The following is a 20,652-nucleotide window of genomic DNA, read 5'->3' on the forward strand; positions in this document are numbered from 1 at the left end:
GCATTAGTGAATTGAAATGGGCTGATATTGGTTATTTTGAATCTGATAATTCAATAGTATATATATGTCGGGAACAACAAATTGAAGAAACATGGTGTCACATTGAAAAGAGCACATCAAAAAGAGCATCACAAGATCTATCTTGAAGTACAATACTATCTGCATATACTTACAAGAAAGACCAGTTGACACCACTATTATCCAAATTTACACACCAACCACTAAAGCCACTGATGATAAAAGTAAAGAATTCTACCAACTACTTCAGACTGAAATTGATAGAACATGCAGTTAAGATGCATTGATAATTACTGGTAATTAGAATGCAAAGGTTGGAAACAAAATGGAAGGATCAATAATTGGAAAATATGGCTTTGGTGATAGAAACAATATTGTTTCACATTATAAAATTTTGCAGGACCAACGACTTTTTCATTGTCAATCCTTTTTTTTCAACAATATAAATACATGTGGACCTTACCAGATGAATATACTATACGGGAATCAAACTGACTACATCTGTGGGAAGACACGATGGAGAAGCACAACATCATCAGCCAAAACCAGGCCAGGGGCAGACAATGAACAGACCATCAATTGGTCATATGCAAGTTTAGGCTGAAGCTGAAGAAAATTAAAACAAGTCCAGGAGAGCTGAAATATGACCTTGCGTATCCTACCTGAATTTAGAGATCATCTCAAAACCAGATTTGATGCATTAGACACTAAAGACTAAAGACCAGAAGTGCTATGGGACAACATAAAAAACATACAGGATGATAGCAAAAGGTCATTAAAAAGACAGGAAAGAAAGAAAAGACCAAGATGGATGTCAGAAGAGACTCTGAAGTTTGCTCTCCAGCATAAAGATGCTAAAGCCAATGGACAAAATTAGGAAGTCAAAGAGCTGAACAGAAAATCTCAAGAGGCAGCTCAAAAAGACAAAGTGAAGTATTATAATGAAATGTGCAAGGACCTGGAGTTATTAAAACCAAAAGGAAAGAACATGCTCAGCAATTCTCAGGCAGGAAAGAACTGAAGAAAAAATGTAAGCCTATGGTTGTGCTATTGAAGGATTCTATGGGAAAAATATTGAATGACGTAAGATACATCAAACAAGAAGGAAGGAATTCATAGAGTCACTGTACCAAAGAGATTAGTTGATGCTCAGCCATTGCAAGAGGTAGCATATGATCAAGAATCAATAGTACCGAAGGAAGAAGTCCACTGAAGACAGTGGAAAAAAACAAGGCTCTAGGAATTTATGGAATACAAATGGAAATGCTTCAACAAACCAATGCAGAGCTGGAGATGCTCACTAGTCTATGCCAAGAAATTTGGCAGAGAGCTACCTGGGCAACCAATTGGGAGAGATCCATATTTGTGCCGATTCTGAAGAAAGGTGATGCAATTGGATGCAAAAATCATTGAGCAGTATCATTAATATTACATGCAAGTAAAATTTTGCTAAAGACCATGAAAAATTTTGCAGCACTATATCTACAGGGAGCTGCCAGAAATTCAAGTCAGACTTAGACAATGTGGGGAATGTCATTGTTGACATCAGATGGATCTTGGTTAAAAGCAGAGAATACCAGAATTATGACTGAGATTTACTATGCATAGGCATTCACCTTGTGGATCATAACAAACTAAGGACTGCATTACAATGGATATTCCAGAACACTTCATTGTGTTCATGAGGAACCTATACACAGGCCAGCACATATGTGGGAGAAAAAGGAGCCCTCCTGGCACTCTAGAATAAGCACTAGACTGCCAAGTGTAGGAGAAAGATAAGGCTTTCTCCTCCCATTAATCTTTACAGACTCAGAAATTTGGAAACCCTACACAGGATCTCTAATAGCCGGAACTAACTGATGGCAGTAAGCTACATGGGAGAAGAGTAGCCCTGGTGGCACAATGGGTTAAGTGTTATATGTTAACCACAAGGTCAGTGGTTTAAACCCAACATCTGCTCCAAGGAAGAAAGATGAGAAGTGTCTCTCCCAGAATGATTTCGGCTCAGAAACCCTGCGGAGTAGGCCTACTCTGCCCTCTGAGGGTGGCGGAATCAACTTGATGATATGGGAGAAAGAACTGGCAATAGGGTCTCCTGAAAGATTCTGGTTTAGGAAACCCTATGGTGGCCATGTGGTCACCACGAATCTACAATCAACTTGGAGGCACTTAACAACAACAAGAAATAACTGAGACGGAGAAGAGGATGAGCATGGCTCCTGGGTTTCTAGTTAGGGTGGCTGGTTGGGGGATGGTAAGACACTGTGCTGTCAGATATAGGCTGGCAGGCAGGTGGAAAGTCAAATCTGAGGTCGCTACAAGAATTCCACAGTGGAGATGGCTAGTGGGTAGCTGGGCAACAGAATAAGACCGTTTGAGAAAATCTCCTCAAATGATGGTGGGACTGCCATATCTTATGTCCAGTATCATTCTGTAACCTCCTTCTCAGTAGAATTGGTGTCTGATTCGACTTTCATCCCAATGTGGTGTGTGGTGTCTCCAGTCTCCATGCAATTGGTGCAAAGGCAGCAGTAGTCTGTGTCTGCCTTCTGCAGCTACACAGAGAGCACCATGTTCTTTGAACAGGAAGTGACACAGTCAGATCAGTGCTTGAGGAGGATTAAGCTACATTTGGGAAAAGAGGACCTATCAAACACTAGGTGACCTGGGCAAATGAGAGCTGGCCAACAAAGGGTACACCTAACATCCTCAAACCCAAATGTCACTCAGATAGTGGCTCCATGGGAAAAGTGGTTCTTTAAAAATGCAATTGGATGGAAGAAATACTTTTTCCTCTGAAGAATTACAGAAGTAAATGCTAAAAGTAATGGTAACCTGACAGTAGTTTTTCGGATATTGGGTAAAATAAGAAACAATAATTGGAAACTGACTAAATCAAAATTCCCTTAGAGTGATTTTTTTTTTTGTTTTGTTTTTAAGGCGTAACATTTAAATCACTTACCAAAGATAATAATACTGAAAGTACCTTCGATTTATCATACAAAACAGTATTCTGAATGAATACTGTTTTGTATGATAAAATGAATGAGTATCTAACTTACATAGGAAGCAAAGTGATTATATGCCTTTAAGAGGAGACTCTTCCAAAATGATAGCAGCTTTGCTTCCTCCATGAGCAATGAGTTGAAACAAAATAGAACCAAACAAAACCCACTGCCATTGAGCCAGTTCCCTCTCATTGTGACCCCGGAGATGAGTAGAACTGTTCCATTAGATTTTCTTGATGGCAAGCTCTATGAAACCAAATCACTAAGTCCTTCTTCTAAGACAGTGATGGGCTTAAATGCCAACTTTTAGGTTAGTTGGTGGTGTTGTGTTGCTAAACCTATTACAGCAACCCTGTAATAAGGTTTCTGGGCACAAACAATCTGAACTACCCAGGGACCTTTCTGGCGCTCCTGAGGACTAATTAACTCATATACAACACAGCAGTCTTGGGTGGGATGCTCTGGCCCTCTTACCTGACAGTCCAGGAGGGTCCTCTGGACTGAGATCACACTTCCAGGCTTTTGTAAACTCTTGAGTCTCTCTTCTTGAGCTTCCATCCAGTTGTTCAAGAGCTGTATTTTGTTCTCATTCTCAATGATATTTTCCAAAAGTTGTTCGAGATGTTGTATCTAAAATTGTAATCAACAAACGAAAATTCCCTTATTTTAGACCACATATTTAAAAAGCAAGCATCAGGATTGATTATTTTCAAAGAGAAAAATGTGGTGTTTTTAAATGTTTAATTTTAAATATTAATATTTCTAATTAGATTTGCCACTGTTTGGATTAAACATTCATAAATCAAGAAACAAAATTTAAATTCCCTTAAAAATACCCAATGTTTAAAAATGAAAGCTAACACATTCAGAAAGCTGGCTGCTTTGCAATTTCATAAAGTCTACAAAAAATATCATTATGGGGTTAGTTAGCATGCAGTATTTTTTCATTGCATCATGTTAATACATGTAAATATTTACATATTAACACGTTTTATCTATTTATTTTACATATTAATATGCAATACATATTAATACATGTAAAGTTTAGGAAAATTTCTTTCCCCAGATTCTCATTAGTCATAGAAAAAATTTATGTTGATAAAAGAAAATCACAAATAAATTTCACCAATCTAATGAAATAATCCTTGTTTTTAATGTCTGTGACTCTTTTCATGTCTTCTAGGCATAATTTTTATTTGCTTACTGTCATAATAGCTAGAAAATTTCATATTATTTGATCATTCCATAAGCCCTTTCTGTGTTATGTCTTTTATTTTAAAGGCTGGCCAATATGTCATCAAAAGAACAAAGTATAATATGATTAATTATGCACTCATAGTTGGAAATTAAAACATTTTACGTTTTTCACCAGTATATTTAATGTGCATTTTTTTCCCTTTTTAAATGTCTAAAATGGGGTGAGATGGTTATGTGATTCTTGGAATTTTCTAAATATTTTCCCAAAGGTTTTTAAACAGCTATCAGCAATGTATGAGTGAGATACCTTTGAACTTTATCCTTCACTTACTTTTTTAAATGTAGTAAGTATATTTGTTATTGTTGTTAAGTGCAGTCGAGCTAGTTCCAACTAATAGTGACCCTTTGTAGGGTTTCTGAGGCTTTAAATCTTTGTGGAAACAGAAAGCCTCATCTTTGCTACAGAGCAGTTACTGGGCTTGATCTGCCAACCTCGTGGTTTGTAGCCAAGCACTTATTTACAGAAGGAGCTCTGGTAGCACAGTAGTTACGAATTGGGCTGCGAATTGCAAGGTCAGCAGTTTGAAATTACCAGTTGTTCCGTGGGACAAAGATGAGGCTTTCTGCTCCTGTAAAGATTTACAGTCTCGGAAACCCTGTACAGGGTCGCTATGAGTCGGAACCGACTCCACAGCACTTAACAACAACACTTATTTACAGAGCCATATAATATCTTTTTTAACATCTCATAATTGGAGTTGAAACACTTATGTGTCTATTTACTAATTATGTGATTTGTCTGTTCATGTTTTTTGTCTATACATGCACTTGGAATTTTAATTCTATAAATCTATTTCTATGCATGAGCTACATAATAAAAAGATTTATCAATTATCATTTGATATATTTTCTCAAGAATGAATTTTTGTAATCTTTTCAGAGTGAAAAAAATTTTCCAAAAAGCTATACATATCTGTTTTTTTAACATATAATCTTTCGAGGTTAAATAACTTTGCCCTTTTGAACACCTACTTTTACAGCAAGGGTCAAAATCTGTGAAGATTTAGTAGCCTGATACATTCTTGGTATCTTCTTAAATAAAATTCTTCCTCTTCATTTGCATATCTCAATTCCCCACTGAGAAATCTCAGACAAAATACAAGAAGTATTTTCATACTTTCTTATGTCCACCAACGGAGACAAGGAAAACATTGGGTTTATAAAAACCAAAGAAATCACTCCCATCAACTTGATTCTAACTCATAGCAACCCTATAAGAAAACGTACAGCTGTACTATAGGGTTTCCAAGGCTGTAATCTTTATGGAAAGGAGCGCTGGTAGCGTAGTGGTTACAAATCCGGCTGCTAATCTCAAGGTCAGCAATTGGAAACTACCAGCAGTTCTGTGGGAGAAAGATGAGACTTTGTGCTCCCGTAAAGATTTGCAGCCTCGGAAACCCTGTGCAGGGTTGCTATGAGTTGGAACTGACTCCATGGCACATAACCACCACCACCACCAATCTTTATGGAAGCAGATTGCCATATCTTTCTTCTGAAAAGTGGCTGGTGGATTTGAACTCACAGATCTTTTTGGTTAACAGACAAACACAGTACCACTGACTCTCCCTGCCCCTCAGGCTCCTACATAGGATTTATAAAAGGGCTGTAATTGACAAGACTGTTAGACAAATATCTGAATTGTTTTTGTTCAATTTTTTAAGAAAGTGATATTCTGCAAAGGTTAAACCATCCATCAAACCACGACACACAAGCACACCTTTCTATTTAGTGATCCATGTAACCGGTGCCACTGGCGGTTCAACTCTCCCAGGTGCTCCGCAAATTCCGTCCTCTCATAGCGCTTACTTTCTACGTCACAAGTGCTTAGCTGAAGTAGCGACTGGTTAACAAAGTCAACCATCCATTGCTTATAGTCCATTTCCATTCTGAACTCCTAAGGCAAGAAAAGACACAGATAAATAAACAAAATCAAAACCTGAACTGAATACATTAAATGAATTGGATTTCCCTTCATGCATTCAGGCTTACATCCATTAACCAAGGAGTGCCTTGACTGATAATATTGTAGTCTAGAACTTCCAGCTAATTCTTGACTATATCAAAGCACTATCATTAGATTCAAGTTCTGAACTGACGAATAAACAAAATTTCCTTGATCAGCGTTGCTACATAAAAATTCTAAGACCATGTTTAGATGGATGCCTGTCAGGAGTTACGTTCTACCTTCCTTCACTGTCTATCTCTACCATCTTCCTACAAGGAGTCTGTTTTGGGATTCTTTTTAGGATTTATACCTTCCTGGAAGCAGACAAACTCATTAATTTCAAATAGAATGAAAAGCCAAAGGGAGTACTGTATATGGTAGTTATATCATCTGAACCAACATTAGTTTCCCAAATGTGACAAAGGGTTCCTATGAAAGGTGACCTGAGAGCTACACAGGAATGCTGGGCCAATCTGATGGTTTATGGGAACTACAAGAAAGAGATCAGAAGGCTCTCCCATCTTTAGGGAACTTGGCCAGTTTAGTCAGTTTCTTATATTCTGCTGTGCACGGACAAGGCCTCTCAGGCCTTCTGGATTGGTTTGGATGGCTTCACAATCTATTGCACACCTAAACGCACTCACAGAGTCAAATATATTTCCCCCAAGCCTGCCACTTGTTGGTATGTATGCTGGAAATCTCTACGTATACCAGGGGAAAACCATGTGGTATGTGATTGGTCACTACAACCTTCAAGAATATATATTTAGAGGTGATTTAAGGATTCTGCTATTTATAGACAACAAGATGAGATGGTACAGAAAATAAAACCCTTTGCTAATACCATGTTTTGTGCTTAAGCTATTCCACCAGTCCACAAGGGCTTAAAGAGCAATAACCAGGGTTTCTATTCATTTTTGCATTTCTAGTGCTTAGCACACCACCTGGCACACAATAAACGTTTATGCGTGGCTTGTTAAATGTTATTAAATCTACCTGAAATTAAATATCACAGCAAAGGTTGCATTTATATCTATTGCTCAAGACCAACTTTTCCTTGACTCACTCCTGTCCTCAAAGGACATTTCTTTAACACCCATCAGATGTCAAGGGTTGTGCTGCGTGTACTAAGCCAGGGAGGTGGATCATGGTCCCTTCTGTTACGCAGTTCAGTTTAGGTGAGGAGCCGGGCAAGGAGATAAACAACTATGATACTATGTAATAAGGATGACTGTATTGACATGGATACACCTGATCCAAGATTGTTGCCCAATATGGCTGAGAGAGTCAGGGATGGATTTCTGAATGACAAGATACTTGAACTGGTTCTTGAAGGATGCCTCAAAGGCTCTACACAGCCAAGCCTGTGGCACTGGCATTCTAGGTCAAGGTGTGGCAGCTATCAAAGCATGGAGGAGTGAGACTGCCAGAAGCAGTGAAACTCATTACAGTCAAGTTGACTCCAACTCACAGCAACCCTGCAGGACAGGACAGAAATGCCCCCTACCCTACAGTTTCCAAAGCAGGAATCTTTACAGAAATAGACTGCCCCATCTTCTTCCTACAGAGTGACAAATAAGTTCAAACCGCTGACCTTTCAGTTAGCAGTCAAGTACTCTAACCACTGCATCACCAGGGCAGAGCAACTGTTAGTGGGTTTAAGTGTCCTCAAGTTCATTCCAGCTCATAGTGATCCTGTACATGGTTTCCAAGGAGTGGCTAGTGGGGTTTGAACTGCCAACCTTTCGATTCGCAGTACAGTGCTGATCCTACAGTGCGACACCAGGAGTCCCAGCAGCTAAGCACTTTAACCATCACGTCCAAGCAGCTGAGGGACTGCAAGTTATTGGGTTCAGACAGTCCCGACTTTCCATGGGGAGGTATAGCGATATCAGACCAGTTTAATGGCTTGGATTTTGTCTTGTGATGGGAGCTACTAGAGGAATTTAAGCACACTTTCTCTCCAAACACCCATCACCCTCTCTCCCCTACACACAGGATTAGTTTTTCTCAATAATATTCTACATGTCTCTATGTTCAGCATTTCCCCTCGGACTGATTTGTCTTCTTATCTCTTGAAAAGACTTCTGGCTCTTTTTGCATAATTACCTTGTACTTGAGAAGAAGATTTTTAACTTGAGATGTGGAACTTGGTGAATGCATGGTCTCTTCATTTGCAGTTTGAAGCTCTACATTGTTCATCCAGCTAATCATTTCTGTGATTGCTTTACGAGATGGCAATTTCTCCATCTGAAGCTGTAAGGACAAAATGATTTCCATTTAATTACCTGCAGTTAACAACATGAATCAGGGCATCACTAAAGATGATATCTGGTTTGATAAAAGGTCTTGCTTCCTAATTATGCAGGTTACTCACACAAACAAACCCAGCATTCAAGTTTAGAATAAGCGACCCCCAAACAATAAGAATGACCTTCACATAAACTAGCACAGTGGTACAGATAAACTAGGATATAAAGTAATTAAGCCTGATTTCTCTCTTAAGAAAAATCCCATGGGAGAAGAGTCCAGTAATTAAGACCTATATTCACTGGTGCCAGATAGAAATAGGTAGTGTCAAGGAAAATTATTGAGTCAGAGAACTAATTTCTGTGAACAAGTGAATGCTAATTCAAATGCTGGGTCTTTAAATACTTACCTGGTGAAGTTTTTCTTGAATATCGGGAAGTTGAGTTATGAGCATTGTCCACTTTTGTTCAAACTGTGCTAAAGAGGCTCTCAGAGTAGCAGTATCAGCTTCTTTCAGGTGAAGAAGTTGGTTTCCAGTACTTAAAACTGCTGTCTTCAAAGAGGACTTTGCATCAACTTCCTTTGAGAATTCCTAAAGGAAATTAAGATGTAAAATTTAGAAACTTTCAAAATTTAAAAAACAAGGTGACCCCAAAAAGTTTGTGGAAAATGAAATTAGGAGATAATGGAAAATTTTCTTGAAGCCCCCTCTTATAGCACCAAAACAAAACAAAACAAAGTATGTGTCAGGATAAGAGGTTAGAGTCTAACAAAAAAAAAACGTAGCAAATATTTGCATGTGTGTGGGAAACAAAATATTTCCTATGTGTTTCATATTTAAGATATACAGCAACAAAGAAGATATAATTCTTGCCTTGCAAGTGGTTTATAATCAAGTGAATTAATATTTTTAAAAGACACCAATGTTCATAGCAGCACTATTTACAATAGCAAAAACATGAAGACAGCCTAAGTGCCCATCAACTGAAGAATGGATAAACAAACTGTGGTACATACACACAATGGAGTATTATGCTACCTTGATGAACAACAAGGAAGCTGTAAGCTATCACATAAACATGGATAAACCTTGAGGACATTAGGTTGAGTGAAATTGTCAGTCACAAAAGAAGAAACACTGCACAGGACCACTATTGTAAAAGACTAAGCAATCCAAAGAAAAGGAGGAGGGATCCTTTGCTGGTTACCGGGATGTGGAGGGTGGGTTGAGGGAAGGGAGGGAAAGGTGGAGCATAGGATAGGGACTAAGACACAGGATAGGTTGGGTGCTGGGGGGTGGGCAATATACAGGAAGGGGGAGGATAATGGAAGAACAAAGTGTATGGGAAAACAATTAGGCAGGTTTGCATGGGCTAAGTGGGACAGAGGTAAATAATGATGTATGCACAACCTTGGAACAATTGGGCTCTGGTATACAGGGGTTGAGACATGGTTGGAATGGGGAAAAGTGGGGAGATAATATTAAGATGCTTGGCTGTCTTTTGAATCTTGGTTTCCCTTGCACACTATTACAGACACTTGAAGGGGAGAGAAGGGAATAGTCAGAAATATCACCACAGAAAGCTGGTTAAGTCCGTCTTCTGCCTATAATTGATTGGAATACCTAAAATGGGGCTACAATGTGCCCAGTGAAGGAGGCTTCCTATGGAGCCTCTGCATTATATAAGACCATAGGTGGAATCCTAAACCCCATCCAGAATCATCTGAGGTGGGAAATTTCCACTTGAAAGGACAAGAAGACCAGCCTGGAGCAGCTAGAAGAACAGAAGATACTTCTTGAAAGAAAGACTGACAGGAAAAATACAAAACAATATAGGCAGACCAACTGACTACTACAAAAACAAGCAAGTTCCTTGCCCAGGAGACATCAAGGCAAGTGGTCGGGAACCCTCAGATTCAATGGGACTACACGCTCTGATTGGTGACCACGTTCGTCACTGATAAGGTGAAGTGAGGGAAAAACAGCAATGAAACTGAGCTAAGCCCTACAACGTTCAATAGACTATTGTGAACCCAGGTGGAAAACTGGTTGGCCAGCAGTGTTGCAAGACCTGGGGACTCTTGGGCCCAGAGTCAGCGACAAGCCATAGAGGACTAGAGTGGAGAGTGAAGTGTCCAACTGATAAGAAGAGAGGGCAAATGCACAAGAACACCCACACTTACAGATAAAACCCACTTGACCTGGCTTCAATGACTGGATGATCAGAGCTCAACTAGAAGAAGAAAGAAGAGGGGAAAAAAAAGAGTAATGTGATACAATTTGATCAACTTGACCTACACCTATGGATGCAGTAACTCAAAAGAGGGAACAAATCTTTAGAGCAAGGATCATTCCCACCCCCCTCCATGCACAGAGTAGACAGGGATGGGCAACTTGGACATTGGCTACCCAAATTGGGGTGGATACAAAGGCAAGAAGTGACTGGCTTACAAGCTTTCAAGAGGGAACCTAGATCCAGAGGGTGTGGAGGAAAGTAGATACTACTCAGTGGAGTAGTATCCAATTTGTCTAGGCAGGGCTGATGAAAGGAAATGCGGATAGGTCTCTTGTGATACAGTAGTGAATAACTGTTATCAGGACCAATTGTGAAGGTTGTAAATGTAAAGGTAGACATTTTGTAGCAAGGAGGGGAGTGATTAACTTTGCAGTCTAGGAGCAGAGGTCCCTGGGACCATCAAGGGAGAAGAGTGGAGAGCGAGACCCTACTCAGAGAAGCAGTGACGCCAGAGATAGAGGCAGAGATGATGATGTGGAGAGATGGAGAGGCTAGGGACTCTAGACCCAGAGAGGAAAAGGGTCTGTGTACTGAAGAATGGGGGTCAGGCTTGCAGGGTATACCCTTTGGTTGGTTGATGATGCATGGAAGGGATTGTAACCATGGCAATGAAACAATTGTCCCATGTAAACTATCACATAATTCGCAATAAAGCATTAAAAAATTTTTTTAAAAAATAGAAAAGTCATTCTTTCCAAGATAACTTTCAAAAGAGACTATGGAGGGCAACTTGGATATTGGCTACCCAAAATGGGGAGGGGGGTAGGGCTACAAAGGCAAGAAGTGACTGGCTTACAAGCTTTCAAGAGGGAACCTAGATCCAGAGGGCCTGGAGGAAGGTAGCATCTCCAGTGAGTAGCATCCAATCTGTCTAGGCGGAGTTGATGAAATGAAATGCAGATGGTTCTCTTGTGATGCAATAGTGAATAATTGTTATCAGGACTGATTGTGAAGGTTGGAAATGTAAAGGTAGACATTTTATAGCAAGGAAGGAAGTTATTAACTTTTCAGTCTAGGAGCAGAGGTCCCTGGGACCATCAACGGAGAAGAGCCGAGAGCGGGACCCTACCCAGAGAAACAGTGATGCCTGAGATGGAGGCAGCAACAATGACATGGAGCGATGGAACAGCTAGGGGCTTTAGATCCAGAGAGGGAGAGCGACTGTGTGCCGAAGACTGGGGAGGTGGGGATAGTGTAGGGCGCAGGCTTGCAGGGTATACCCTTTGGTTGGTTGATGATGCATGGAGGGGATTGTAACCATGGCAATGATATGATGTATGACAGAATGAATATAAAACTAATGTTCTCCCATGTAAACTATCATATAATTCACAATAAAACACTAAAAAAAAAAAAAAAAAAAAAAGAGACTATGGAAAACCATGCAAAGTTATGTTTTTAATTGAAAACTTTTCAATTAAAAACAGGTTGCATTCATTAAATGTAAACTTGCATATTTGAAAGTTTTCATATTTGAAATATTTCATATTTGAAAATAATTAAAATATTTGAAAGCTCGTTTATGCTTTATAGAATTTGTTTTCACATATACTTTTAAAATATTCATATTTGAAGACCCAAGCAAGTAAACATATCTTGAAAATATGAAAAATAGATAGTGAAAAAGGCTAAGGGAAAATATAGAAGGAACTCTTGAGTATAATTATTTTGATAGAGAACAAAAACTTTTTAGTAGAAATGCCAATTCTCTATATAAAAATTTTAAACTATGCATCTATTAACTTTGGTGGTGGTGATTATGTGCCATGGAGTTGGTTCTGACTCATAGCGACCCTGTATAGGGTTTCCGAGGCTATAAATCTTTATAGGAGCAGAAAGCCTCATCTTTCTCCCATGGAGCCGCTAGTAGTTTTGAACTGCTGACCACGAAGTTAGCAGCTCACTTCATAACCATTACACTACCAGAGCTCCTTTCTATTATTATTATTATTTTAAATTTTAAATTGGTTAAGTAATACTCCTGTAAACTTTTTCTTGTTTTTTTGCAGGAGAGAGGGGTCATGTATATTCTGCATTTGTAAAACATGCCCATATCAGAGCAAGCTTTACATTTATATAAATTCATAGGATCAAATGAAAACATATCCTCATTATAAAATCCAAGAATATAAGCAAATAAATTTTTAAATTATTTGTTTAAATAATTAAATCCCTAGAATTTATTTCTGATCAATAGTTATCTGAGCATAGTATGACAGCTTACAAAAAAGTTGTTTATGTTGCTTCTGATTGTGTCCAAGTCCTGGGACACATTGAGGGACTGTTCTTTCCAGTAATTCAGTGTTTGTTGAGAAGATTCCAACCACTTGGCTAACTCATCCGAATCTTTGTTATAGCTGAAATGGAGCAAAGTGAGAGAAAAGGAAATTAGAAACACACTTTGATGATTATATACATTCCCAGTAGTTTTTCTTTTTACTTGACTATGTAGTTTACTATGATGATCAGCTCTACTACTCAGAAAACCTATGATGATTTATTAATTGCATCCTATTTCATACTATGTGCCAAATCTGAAGTTCTTGGCATGTTCTAGAATTCGATCCATTATGATCAATCAAGAACAAAGGGACATATAAAATCCGAAACATTTTTTACTTATGTTTTTCACACCCATGGCATGACCCAAGTTTTTTTTTTTCCTCTCAACAAACGTTCTCTATAGATTTGCTTATAGTAAAAGTATAATCAGCATTTGTAAAAGTTATGTAACAGCAAACTGTTATTGTTGCTGTTGTTGTTAGGTGCCATGAAGTTGGTACTGACGCAATTCAACTCTTGCATTCCAACTTGAGTACATGTTGGATTAATCTCAGACTGCAGAAGTTGGTAGAATTCTTTAATTTCACCTTTGCTGGCTTTAGTGGTTGATGCGTAAATTTAAGTAACAATTGTATTAACTGGTCTGCAGTCTTAAGGATATTATCCTATCACAGACAGAGCTGTACTTCAAAAGAGATTTTTTAAATGTTCTTTTTGATAATGAATGTGACACCATTCCTCTTCAATTTGTCATTCCCGGCACAGTAAACCATGTGATTGTTAGATTCAAAATGGCTAATAGCAGTCCATTTTAACTCACTAATGCCTACAATATTGATGTTTATGTGTTCCCTTTCATTTCAGACAACTTCCAATTTTCTGATTCACACCTTGAACATTCCATGTTCCAATTTTTAATGGACGTTTATGGCTGCTTCTCTTCATTTTGAGTTGTGCCTCATCAGCAAATGGAAGTCCTGAAAATTTTACTCCATTCTCATCATCAAGGTCAACTGTACTTTGAAGAGGCAGTTCTTCCCCACTCACATTTGGAGTGCCTTCCAAATTGAGGGGCTTATCTTCCGGCCTATTATCAGACAATATTCTACTGCTCTTTTATCATGTTTCAATATTCAATACTCTGGTGCTATCTGACTGCTGTTCTTAAGTGTTTCAGTGACGAAATATTCAGAAGTAGTCAGTCTCTTCTTCTTCCTAGACTGTGTTAGTATGGAAACTCAGCTGAAATCTGTCCACTATGGGTAACCCAGCTGTAATTTTAAGTAACCAGTTGCATACCTTCCAGAAACATAGCAACACACAAGCCATCACAGTACGACAAACTAATAGACAAAGGGGTAGAAACTGTTATTGGTTGAATATTTTCTAGCAGGATGAAAATACCCAAAACAAAATGTTGTTCCTCTTGTAACAATTTAAACTTCAGTCAGGCAGGCCTCTCAGAGCAAGGATAAAATGACATTCAGTCTTCCATATTCCCTGTCTTCACTAAGTAGCTCAAAATCACATCAAATAAGCAAAAAAAAAAATTCTCTAAAAAACTGCAGAATGTTTTTCAAACTCTTCTGTTAGCTAAAATCTGTTTTGTTTTGTTTTCACTTTTGGAAGAGAACTGGAAACAGCAATACCATGGTGTAAATGTAACATGTTATTTTATAACACACTTCCTAGTTTCCATGGAAATGCATAAACAATTATATAATATCTGTAGTCTAGCAAACCCATACCACACCCTAGATCTCATTCAGAAGACTCACTTAGACTGTTAAAGAAAAAAACAGTACAAAGAGAGGGACTACACATAAAATTTGGTTGACTGCACCCTTTAAGGTCGTCTCCACATCATTATTCCTAAAGAAAACATACCTGAGAAGATGCTTGAGAAGTGTCTGAAGTCTATGTAGTTCATTGTCAATCCTTTTGTTTACTGACAACCACTGATCTTCCAGTTTTGAAATCTGGCCTTCTAATTCAGGACAGTTCACAGATGTCACTAGCTGCTTACCTACATTCAGAGTCTGGTATAGCCGAGCATGTTTTTCATCAATGTTTCTTTTTATTTGCTAGTAAAAGTAAAGCCATAAAATGATTAACAATAACAACAACAAAAATCAGAAAGCCAATCTATTCACAAATACTTTATTAAACATCTACATTTGGGAGTCCTGGTGTGGCACTGTAGGATAAGCACTGGGCCACAAGGTTGGCGTGAACCACAAGGTTATTTGTTCTAATGCACCAAGTGCTCTTTGGAAACCCTAAACAGAGTCACTATGAGTTGGAATTGACTTGATGACATTTAACAACAACAACAAAGGAACATATAGTCTGGCTGGACAAACATGATTAATCGTACATACTCTACTATGTTGTTGTTGTTAAGGACCATCAAGTTGGTTCTGACTTATAGCGACCCTGTATAGGATTTCTGAGGAGCAGCTGGTGGGTTTGGACTGCCGACCTTGTAGTTCACAGTCCAGTGCTGGTCCTACAGCACGATACCAGGAGTCCTATCAAACACCTTTCACAATGATTTTGAAAACTCACCTATGATGGGTACAGGTCTACAGCACAGATTCAATTCTATAGACTTACATATATAACCAGAAAACTGAAGTTCACAAATCTGCAACATTGGTCTTAGTTCATTTGATAGTTCATTTCTCCAGCCAAAACCAAAAGGTAAAAGACAAGTTGGCAGGCCACATTCAGCTACTGTGGCACATGAAGACTCAGAAAATTAGAACCATTTAAAAATACTGATATTGGAGGTTAAACTTATGTGACAGACTTTGTACAACCTGAGGATTATTTTTTTTAAATCAGGAGACTGATTCTACATTGCTGTTGTTCTTAGCTGTAGTCAAGTCAGTTCCAACTCATACCAACCCTATGCACAATATAAAGAAATACTGCCAGTCCTCTGCCAATACTACAATTCTTGTTTGAGCCCACTATTGCTGCCACTGTGTCAATCCATCTCTTTGGAGGTCTTCCTCTTTTCTGTTGACCCTCCATCTTAACCAAGCATGATGTTCTTCTTCAGGAACTGGTCCTTCTTGACAACATGTCCAAAGAATGAAAGACAAAGTCTCACCATCCTGGCTTCTAAGGAGCATTCTGGCCGAACTTGTAACACAGATTTGTTTGTCTTGTGGTAGTCCTTGGCATTTTTTATATTTTTCTCCAACACCACAATTCAAAAGCATTGATTCTTCTATGGTCTTCCTTATTCATTTTCCAACATTCACATGCATATGACATGACGTGATTCAAAACACCAGGGTTTGGGTCAGGTGAACATTAGTCTTCAAAATGACAAATGTGCTCTTTAGACATTCAAAGAGGTCTTGTGCAGGAGATTTGCCTAATGAATTCACCACTTGATTTCTTAACTGCTGCTTCCATGAGTATTGATTGTGGATCCAAGCAAAATGAAGTATTTGACAACTTCAATGGTGAAAGGATACAATCCTAATGACAACTTTCCTGATTTTAAACCATTCAGTGCCCCCTTGTTCTCTTTGAACAACTGACTCTTGGTTTATATACAGGTTCCTCATGAATACAATTAAGTGTTCTGGGATACCCATTCTTCACAATGTCATCCATAGCATGCTATGATACACACAGTTGGATGACTGTATAGTCAGTGCTGTTGTTGTTGCTAAGTGACCTCGAGTAGGTTCAGACTCACAGCTACCCTGGTATAGGGTTTTCAAGGAGGAACTGGTGGGTTTGAATTGTCTATGTTATAGTTCGTAGTCCAGTGCTAATCCTACAGCGCCACACCAGGAGTCCATAAAGCATATGTAAACATCTTTCTGGTATTCTCTGCTTTCAGCCAAGATCCATCTAACATCAGCAGTGATATTCCTACTTCCATGTCCTCTTCTGAATCTGGTTTGCATTTCTGGCAGCACTTTATCAGTTTATTGAAGGGTTTCAATTTATATTCCATCAATTCTTGGAGCCTTGTTTTCACCATTGCCTGAAGTACACCTTGGACTTTTTCCTTCAGTATTATCAGTTCTTAATCATGCTTGCTGAAAGTGAAGAGGACTTGAAACATTTACTTATGAAGATCAAAGAGTACAGCCTTCGATATGGATCACACCTCAATGTCAAGAAAACAAAAATCCTCACCACTGGACCAATAAACAACATTCTTGTCAATGGAGAAAAGATTGAAGTTGTCAAGGACTTCATTCTTCTTCGATCAACTATCAACACTCGCGGAAGCAGCAGTGAAAAGATCAGACGACTTATTGCAGTGGGCAAATCTGCTGCACAGGAACTTTTTAAAGTATTGAAGAGCAGAGATGTCAGCTTGAGGACTAAGGTGCGCCTGACCCAAGCCATGGTGTTTTCAATAGCCTCATATGGATGTGAAAGCTGGACAGTGAATAAGGAAGATCGTAGAAGAATTGATGCCTTTGAGTTGTGGTGTTGGAGGAGAATACTGAAAGTGCCATGGACTGCCAAAAGAACCAATAGATCTGTTTTGGAAGAAGTGCAGCCAGAGTGCTCCTTGGAGGCCAGGATGGCTAAGCTTCGTCTCTCATACTTGGGACATATTGTCCAGAGGAAACAGTCGCTGGAGAAGGATGTCATGCTGGGTAAGGTGGAGGGTCAGAGAAAAAGAGAAAGACCCCTAACGAGATGGATTGGCCAGGTGGCATCATTGATGGACTCAAGTGTGGCAGCCGTAGTGAGGCTGGCCCAGGATCGGACATTGTTTCGTTCTGCTGTGCATGGGATCGCTATGAGTCGGTTCCAACTCGATGCACCTGACAACAACAACAACCTCTTGAAATGGTTGAGCAGCAACAAATTCTTTTGGGTACAGTGACCTCTGTATTTTTTCCATCTTCTTTGATGCGTCTTGCATCATTCAGTATTTTGACCACATAATAGTTCAATATTACAAGTCAAGGCTTGAATTTTTCTTCAGTTCTTTTAGCTTGAGAAATGCTGAACATGTTCTCTTTTGGTTTTTTTACTCTTGGTCTTTGCACACAATGAACTGTGGCAAAGACCTGGAGTTAGGAAACTGAGCATCAGTTTTTTAATCAGTAAATTTTCCACAGAACTTGGAAAATTAGAAGAGCTGGTAAAATGGGTCTGTATTCTCATGTGGCAAAACTGGCTGGAACCAAGGAGCTTCCTCTGGTAGAAGAGCCTAAGCTTTAGTTCTCTGGGTCCCACCAGTCCTAGCACCATATACCCAGCTAGAGCCATGTATTTCTGTTCTCTTGCTTGGCCACCTTAAAGCTTTCATGTTTAACCTAAGTAGAATGGGATCGATAGGAAATTGTTTATTTTTCTTTAGACCCAAATACTACAAAAAACCCCAAAATTCTAGAGTCACCTGACTGGAAGGATTTAGTAGTGAGAAAGAAAAAGAACTTTAGAAAAATTAAACAGATAGTATATCATCCAACTTCATGAGGAGAAAAAGAAAACAAACTACAGCTACAATAACCCCTTGAAGAGAACTGTCTATAACCACAGCTGGGTTCAGCTAATGACATGTAGCCTGTCACCTGTTTAATTTCATCTTAAAATGAAATGAGCAAAGTTTGACTCCTTAGTACACTGGCTTATCAGGGATGGGCAATTTAGACTTCGGCTATCAAAATTGGGGGGCTACAAAGGGACAAAGTGGCTGGCTTGCAAGCTTTCAGGAGAGTTCTTAATGTCAGAATGAGGTGGGTAAGATTGAATCCCCACCCTACTGAATAGTTTTCCTTGTGTTCGGATAGATCTGGTGATGATGGGGATAGGATTTTATGATTCAACTGTGAGTTAATTGTTTTTAGGTCTAATGATGATTTTATGATTGTAAATGTAGAAGAGGTATAACTAAAAGGGGGAAGCAGTTAATTTGTCATTTCAGGAACAGAGAACCCTAGGACAATCAAGAGAGAAAAGCATGAGTGGAGTGAGGGATCCTAACCAGAAAAGCGGTGAAAACAGAGATGGTGCCTGAGGCAATGGTGCAGCAGAGGACTCTAGATCCATGGCCTGAGAAAGGCAGTGTGCCTGCAGGTAGGAGGTTGGCTTGCAAAATGTGCTCTTGTGACATTTTAACAAATACATATTTTGACTGTGTTATATGTACATTAAAAAAAAAAAAAGGTAATAGAGGTAAATACTGTTAGCTGAGGATGTATTGGGGGGAGGGGGTTGTAATCATTGCAGTAATTTGCTGAATGTAAAACTAATGATCTGCCCTGTAACATTCACTCAATTCACAATAAAACTTAAAAAAAAAAATTAATGATCAAAATAGAACTTTTGTTATTTACCAAATAACTTAAGCCTTTAAAAAAAACAAAACACCAAAAATTCTATTTCCAATGTTCTTTCCTCCACTATCACTTGTTAACCACCCATCCCCCACACCCCCTAATCATTTGCTGCTGGAACAAAATCTCCAACATCAATTTTAAAAAAATGATCTGATATTCTGAGCTGTCATGGGCCAGACACTTCATCTTTATAGTATGGCACAGTAAGTTATGCAGTGGGCCACTAGCCAAAAGGTTGTTGGTTCAAACACACCAGTTGCTCCATGGGAGAAAGATGAGGCAGTCTGCTTCTGGAAAGATTTACAGCCTCAGAAACCCTATGGAGCAGCTCTGCCCTGTCCTGTATGGTCATCACAAGTTGAAATTGTCTCAGGTTTGGGTTCATATATATTCTGAATACTCAGTCTGTGGGGTGCTGAGCCAGAATTTAAACATGGATTTGTTTGACTCCAAAGGCCAGGCAACTGACCCCTACACTTCAGTTATCAGAGGTCCACAGACCAAGAAGATGACATTTGTCAGACACATGCAGTCCTCCATATGACTCAAAGGACTGAGAACAACCTTAGGTCCCAAGTGAAATGGACTTTATGAGCTGTCTTCTAGTAGTTTGGCAAATCTATTGAAATGTCTTAGACCAATGAGTATTTCTAATATTTCATATTTAATAGAATCACAGACTACAGATTTTAAGAAATATGGTCACTTTTTCTGCTAACCTCAAGGCTAGCAGGTCAAACCTACTAGCTTCTCCTCACAAACCCTATGCAGAGTCAGAATGAGTCAAAACTGACCTGAAGGCACTTAACAACAACAATTTTAGACTGCTTTCTTATTAATAGGAGTCTTAAAATCTACCTAGTTTTTTCTTTCTATTTTAATTGTAAAAATATAGATAACACAGCAGTTTCCAATTCAGTATTTTTCATGTGCGTATGTATTCCACGTCATGGAACCATCAGCACTTCTGTGCTGCCAAATGTTCCATCCCCATGAGCAGGAGGTTACTGTTTTAGACTGCAGTCTTTTCATTCTTCTAATGGTACCTTTTGTATCCTTAGACTAACCAAGAATTCAACAGCAGGGTTTGGTTTTTATTTTTTCCCACTCCAGAGGCCTGATATTTCCCTTAGAGTTGGACTCAACATAGTAAAGTGACAAAGAGTCCAACTTTAGCTTTCTGGGCATCTAGATATAAACAGAGTACTCCAGTCTCTGAAAAAGGTCACTTGTTGTTTATTGTTGTTGTTGTTGTT

At 38.9% G+C, this 20,652-nt stretch overlaps 1 protein-coding gene across 1 annotated transcript in view; it reads right to left on the reverse strand.

Moving 5' to 3' along the window:
• Nucleotides 1-20,652, reverse strand: part of SYNE2 (spectrin repeat containing, nuclear envelope 2) — a 366,194-nt gene that overhangs the window by 84,907 nt on the left and 260,635 nt on the right. The window contains exons 78-83 of the mRNA XM_006864568.1: nt 14,949-15,145; nt 13,003-13,135; nt 8,891-9,073; nt 8,341-8,487; nt 6,004-6,180; nt 3,504-3,659 (exon numbers count right to left, since the gene is read on the reverse strand). Coding sequence (XP_006864630.1) covers nt 3,504-3,659; nt 6,004-6,180; nt 8,341-8,487; nt 8,891-9,073; nt 13,003-13,135; nt 14,949-15,145 — 993 coding nt within the window. The remainder of the gene's footprint in view (nt 1-3,503; nt 3,660-6,003; nt 6,181-8,340; nt 8,488-8,890; nt 9,074-13,002; nt 13,136-14,948; nt 15,146-20,652) is intronic.

The sequence above is a fragment of the Chrysochloris asiatica genome, unplaced genomic scaffold (genome assembly GCF_000296735.1).
Source record: "Chrysochloris asiatica unplaced genomic scaffold, ChrAsi1.0 scaffold00067, whole genome shotgun sequence".
Classification (NCBI taxonomy): domain Eukaryota; kingdom Metazoa; phylum Chordata; class Mammalia; order Afrosoricida; family Chrysochloridae; genus Chrysochloris; species Chrysochloris asiatica.